General features: G+C 38.3%; 1 protein-coding gene across 1 annotated transcript; it reads right to left on the bottom strand.

Moving 5' to 3' along the window:
- Window positions 1–1,779: 1,779 nt before the first annotated feature.
- On the bottom strand, window positions 1,780–2,712 carry LOC129572124 (uncharacterized). The gene has a single exon (XM_055452043.1). The coding sequence runs from the start codon at window positions 2,710–2,712 to the stop codon at window positions 1,780–1,782; it is 933 nt and encodes a 310-aa protein (XP_055308018.1).
- Between the last annotated feature and the right edge of the window lie 4,053 nt (window positions 2,713–6,765).

Raw genomic sequence — 6,765 nt, 5'->3', positions numbered from 1 at the left:
ACACTATTTCCGTCGTGAATTCGCTGATATACTGTAGTTGCTCGATTCGTCGGGATAATTCTTTGCCTGGCTTTTTGGTGAACGCGTGTGACAATGGTTCGTGATCACAATACACCTTAAATTCTCTTCCTTCCAGCGTGTGTTCGAAATGTTTAATCGTTCGGTATATTGCAAGTAATTCACGGTCGTAAGTTGGGTATCTCTTCTCGGTGTCGTTCAATTTTTGCGAAAAAAATCCCAACGGTTGCAATTTCCTATCGACAATTTGGCGTATTTCGCCTCCAATCGCATAACCACATGCGTCCGTTGCGACGACGAGTTTCGGGTTACTCACCGGATGCACCAACATTGTAGCATTTGCCAACATTTGTTTGAACTCTTCGAATGCTGACTCGGCGTCGCTTGTCCAAACGAGTTTTGTTTTGTCGTTTTTCTTGTTGCCAACAATGAGTGATTGTAGTCGTGCCCTTACGTGAGCGGCTTTTGGTAGGAATTCGTTGTAAATTTTGATCATCATGATGAACGTACGCAATTCACATGCCATCTTTGGTTTTGGGAACTGTTTCACCGCCTCAACTTTTTCAGGTAGTGGTTGGATTCCTTCAGACGTCACCAAATGGCCCAAAAATGTGATCTCGCTTTGAGCAAATATGCATTTGTCGGGATTAATTCGTAATCCGTATTCTCGTAACCTTTGCAGTACTGTGCGTATGTGCTCAATGTGTTCGTCCAACGTGGTGGACGCGATGAAAATGTCGTCGATGTAAACAAATGCGAAATCCAACCCACGAAGTACCTCGTCCATCAATCGTTGGAAAGTTTTTGACGCGTTGCGTAGACCAAATGTCATGAACATGAACTCGAATAATCCGAACGGTGTGATTATCGCTGTCTTTGGAATGTCGTCTTCATGCATTGGTATTTGATGATAGGCTTTCCTTAAATCTATTCGTGAAAAAAATTTCTTTTTGTGTAAATTGTTTTGGAAATCTCTCAAAAACGGTGTTGGATACTGGTCAGGAATTGTTTTAGCGTTTAATCGTCGATAATCCCCACATGGACGCCATTCGCCGTTTCCTTTCTTTGCCATATGCAACGGTGATGCATAGCTACTCTTTGACGGGCGACAAATTCCAAGTCGTAGTAACTCATCAAATTCCGCTTTTGCTGCCGCCAATTTATCTGGATTTAGACGGCGTGCTTTGCATGTGACAGGTTGTCCGACAGTCTCAATGAAATGTGTAACATTTGCTTTCTCTTTGACTCTGAACGACGGTTTATCGTCCAACAAGTCCTTAAATTTTTCAAGAAGAAAAGCAAATTTATCGTTCGCATTGAAAAGTGATACCTGTGATACCGCTGTGATAATTTTCCTAATTATTCCTTTGGATGACAGTCCGGTTTTTTGGTCGATGATTTGTTCACCTCTGACGTCGACTATCAATCCAAATTCGTATAGAAAATCAGCACCGATTATTGACGTTGTTACGTCGGCCACCGTGAATCTCCATTGGAATTTTCGTCGCAAATTCAAGTTGACTTCCATCAGTTTCGTACCGTATGTTCGTATTGGTGTGCCGTTGGCTGCTTGGAAACGTGTGCAAACCTCGTCGTCGTTAGTGTTTTTGTTGTATTTGTCTCGCATGATTTGTGTTGGTTTGAGTATTGAGTTGTCCGCACCACAGTCGATCAAGTATTCCATCTTTGCTTGCTTATCGTAAATGAATAGACGTTTCGTTGTGTGTGCGTCGAGTATCGCCGTCTGTTGCGATACTCGCTTTATTCGTTTTTTGACTTGCCTGTGTATTTGCATGGCTCACGACAATTCTTCGCTTCGTTGCCGTATTTGTAGTGGTACCAACACAGTTCGTGCTCGCTCTTTCCACCGCTTTTCGTACTCTGTCTGCTGCTCGAACGGTTTCGATTGCGATGCGGTGTGTTGTCACGACGAGAAACATGCTCCTTTCGTTCCAGTGCATCAACTTTGTTCGTTAATCGTTCCAATGCTCTGGTGAGTTTTTCGATGACTGACTTTTCACCGTTTTCGGCGTTCACACTGGAAATGCTGAATCTGTCCGATACTTCCCACATTTTATCAGCCATTTTTGCAAGGTTGTCCAATGCGTCGCTTGATGCTGATAAAACGGCACGAGACGACGTTGGCAAACGTTGAATCCATAACTGTTTAACCAACGCTTCACTGATTGTATTGTCGGCCAATGATCTCATGTGGTGCAGAAATTGCGATGGTTTCATCTCACCAATTTCCGTGTTTGAAATCAATTTTTGAAATTTTTCTGTCGAACTTTCCGCAAAAATTGCAATCAATGCGGTTTTTAACTTGTCGTAATGGCCTTCTGCGAACGTCGATTTGATTACATCCTTCACCAACGATGCCGTTGTGCAATTCAGATTTGCTACGACTTGCAAATATCTCGTTCTTTCGCTGGTTATTTTTCGTGCGGCAAATTGCGATTCAATTACCGTGAACCACAGTTCAGGATCGTTCTCGTAAAACGCTTGCATTTTTACCATCTCCGTTACCTGATACACATTTGCCGTCGGTTGTGCAATTTGGTTCGGTTGACCATTTTGACCGCTTTGACTGTTTTGACCTTGGCTACCACTCGCCTCGCCACCTCGTTGTTGCAACTCGTTGAGTTGAGTTCTCAAACTACCGATTTCATCTCTCAAACTGTCGATCTCTGCCATTTCGGAATTTTCGTAATTTTCCTGGTCGTCTGAATCTCCACTGCTCAGTGAAACTATCGATGAGTGTTTTTTTGTGCCGGTCAAAAACGAAAAATAATGTGTCATTCGAATTCGCACGTCGGGGTCACCACTTATGGTAAAGCTGCTGTTTGGTTTTCCAAAAAAAGACAAGCGGCTTCACTCAATTAATTCGGAAACTTTAATTTACCAAAAAGTTGAATAATGAATGACAAAAAATTAATCTTATGTTTCCTTAAATCTATTGAATAATTTCAAATACTGAATGTGAAAAAATGAACCGTATGAAAAAAAACTAAAGTCAAGTTTTTTTTTCTCTATCTGTGCGATGTGCGCGGAGGCAAGAGATGTTGCTGTTTCTCGGTTCGTGAATGTGAATCAATTGATTGCGCGTTTGACTGCTCTGACTGTGTTACACCGACAAACGACTCACTCGTACACACGCACACTAGAATTTGTATTCAAATTCAAGTGTGAGGTCGGTGACGTTTCTCAATGTCGCTCAGCCTTACAATTTTGCAGCGAAATGTTTTTTTTAATTTGGTGCGCTACAACCATAACTCTGTACGAAATAATGGATCATGTTGAAAGAATATTTCAGATCCAAAATACAGAGGTAAAGCCAAGTCAGATTTAGGAACCGCGCCGACAAATCGAAAGTATATGACGAAATGAACGAATCCATGAACGAAAAAACTGCCTAGGGTGAGGATTCCTAAGTTTACTATCGACATAACCATAACTCTGTTCGAAATAATGGATAAAAATTGAAGTAAAAAATTTACGAGGTGTTGATTGATTTTCCTTGAAAAACACCGTAAGAAAGTGTGTTTCAGTGAGGAAGATAGGCGCAATAGAAACGTGCGTTGAAACAACGAAGAAAGCAACAATGGAGCAACTCAGTAGATTAAAAGTATTAGCTAAAGAAAAAACGGAAGCGACAGTGAGTTACAAAATAAAATTCCATTTGTTTTTCTGAGCAAGAATTTGTGATGAAATTAAAGCAGATGTTTGCTTTGCCATTACAAGGTTGTCAGTGAAGGAAAAATAGTTCATTAGTTGATAAATTTCGTATCATATTTTCTAGAAAAATAGGATCGCCCCATTCATTCGCGTAGTTTGGCTGTTTTTCAAAGACTACTGTGGCAATAGCAACATTCATGGCCTCCGATATTTCACCAATCGCGTGCTACATTGGAGTGAAAGGTTGACGTGCCTCTTTAGATGTTATAACTTATAACTTGATTTTTTCATGCAATTTTTTTCATTACCATCATAATGAATGATTTCATTCTTTTGATCACTGTGTTCATAACAGTCTTTTTTCATGTGCAGATTATGGTGGATAATTGCCTTTGGCTTGGCACTATGGATGTGCTCGTTAATGATTCGCACCTTTTGCTTGGATTGGCAAGGGAGTCCGATGATTCTAAAAACGATTAATGAAAAGATGCCCATTTCAACAATTCCATTTCCAATGGTCATTATTTGCTCAACCATAGTAGTCGATAGAGAAAAATTCGATTTATCTTCTAAGTTTGATGCCAATTTCCAACTTTTACCTAATGTACCTGACATTGAGTGAGTCCGGTTTGGACGTCAATTTCTTCTATTTCTCAAACTATTCGTTTTCTTAAACTATTTTCGCAGCATAATGAAACTCATGGCGATATCAAATGTGTGCCCACGATTACACAATGCAATTGAATTAAGCTATATGGTTGTTATTTAACTCGGCTATGGCACAGATCAAACTGCAGGCGACTACTATATAGTGAAAAATAGTTATGGATTAAATTGGCGAGAATCAGGATTTTTCAGAATTTCACGCAATCTAAATATGTGTGGTTGCGGATTATCGGCCATGTATACAACTATTGCACATTAATACAATTCCAACTAATACAATTTGTGTATTTGTATTCCCACACTTGAACATCTATTAGTGAGACGTAAAAGAACGCAAGTTGGTCCAACTTCGTAGCAATAAAGAGAAGTATGTTTCATTGCAACTAATAATGGTTAAAAGAATTTATGTTCGTTTTTAGCGGGTCCTCGCGGTTTTTCACGGTTTCCGCGGAACTGATAAGAGATAAGAGATAGATGTTTCCAGCAATGTTATAGAAGACCTCGAGTACTACAACTTTGCCGAAGACAATAAGTTGTTATCTCTTATCAGTTCCGCGGAAACCGTGAAAAACCGCGGAGGCTAGATGGGATGCCAACATACTTCCTTTTAACGCAGATAGAATCAACAGAAAACATACTTTCCTTTTCAAAAATAAAAATCGACAAAAAAACATACATTCTTTTACGTCTCACGAATAGACATATCTTTTCGAAAACAAAAAAAAATGTCTCATTTTTTCCATAATTTGGATCGTGGGGTGTTCATTGATCAAAAAAAAATCATTTACGAAACTATTATCTCTTTTCATTCATGCGAAAAGGCAAAAAGCCCCTTCGAAAATGAACATATTCTCCTCTTTCATAACAAAGTCAGTGAAACGAATGCCCGTTTAGTTTTAAATCCGACTCTAATTTTTGAAACTAGGCTTAGAAAAAATCAGAGGTTCCAATCTACTCCAAATCTCATCCATAGTTATAAAACCAATATAAATATGGTATTCGCGTAGCATTCCCATTTTACAGCTAAAATACCATTGCAAATTGATAAATTGAATTTTCAAGCATTGTGTAATGCCTTCATCACGGTACAGAAAAGTTGATTTTAAACTAGGTTCCCGCTTATTTTTTTGCTGCGCAGAAAATTCAAATGATTTCGGTTTCATTGAATATAATTGACGTGTAGGGAATGTGTCGAGCCGAAATTTTGTTTTTTGAGTCTTATAAAATTGGTTCATTCCACCTGCGTCATTTTATACGAAATTACAAGTTCAAGATGAAAACTACAGCAATTCGTTTCATATTTTCTCATCAATCTAAATATTTATTCTGTTATTAACAGAGCGTGTTACTAAGAGAATGTTGATTTTTCTGGGTAAATTTGGATGATGTCTTATTTAGAGCTTACCAAGAGAAATGGCCTTGAAATCTATGGGTGAGATTGAGAGTAGTGTATGTTTCATTGACTTTGTTACGAAAGAGAAGAGTAAGTTTCTTTCGACTTAAAATTAGTTAAAGTAGAGTATGTATTTTGACTGTTTGTGGCTATGATAAAGGCGAGTATGTTTCATAAACCTTAATTTGCGTTAAACAAGAGCATGTATTTTGTTAGTTTGGAATACCAATAAACAGGAGTATGTTCTTCTGACTTTGGTTGTTGGAAAAGGCGAGTATAGAACTAATCATTTGTACATCTGGCGGCTCCCAATACTTCAATTTAACACATTGGTTTTCGAAAAAGTAGAGTATGTTTGCATGAATGGTTAAAAATATTAAGTTCTTTCGACGAAGAATATCAGGAGTTCATAATTGTTAGCATTAAAGACAGAACGTAATCGAGCTCTGCTTATTGTACGGCATTAGGATAAACGAACAACATACGAATCAATGTATAAGAGTGAAATGAGATTATCACCGAAACGATAGCGCATGGAAAATAACACGGAAGAAATGTGACAACAAACAAACATTGCGAAATTGCAACGCATCGGAGAATTTGCATGCAAACATACTCTACTTTTTCGAAAACCAAAGTCAGAAAAACATACTCCTGTTTATTGGTATTCCAAACTAACAAAATACATACTCTTGTTTAACGCAAATTAAGGTTTATGAAACATACTCGCTAGACTGGCCCAAAAAAAAAGTTGTCCACAAAAAAAAATGACGTCCAGTTTCGAAAAATATACCTAAAAAAAATAGGTTTTGTCCAAAAAAACGATATGGGTACCATATAAAATTCCGTGCCAAGTCCCATATGAAAATTTTCATGACAGCGATTTCGGAAGCCATTTTAGATCGCAACATTTCGACCGATTCCATTATTCTAGCCAAATTTCGGCAAAAACTGATGATGTGGTTTTGTTTGGCTCGTCAATATCTACAACTTTTACCAAGACATCAGCCCTT

Source organism: Sitodiplosis mosellana, unplaced genomic scaffold, assembly GCF_009176505.1.
Source record: "Sitodiplosis mosellana isolate CC-2019 unplaced genomic scaffold, AAFC_SMos_1.0 Smas_scaffold_4227, whole genome shotgun sequence".
Taxonomy (NCBI): domain Eukaryota; kingdom Metazoa; phylum Arthropoda; class Insecta; order Diptera; family Cecidomyiidae; genus Sitodiplosis; species Sitodiplosis mosellana.
Note: the sequence above shows the minus strand (reverse complement) of the source record. Positions and strands in the feature narration are given on the sequence as shown.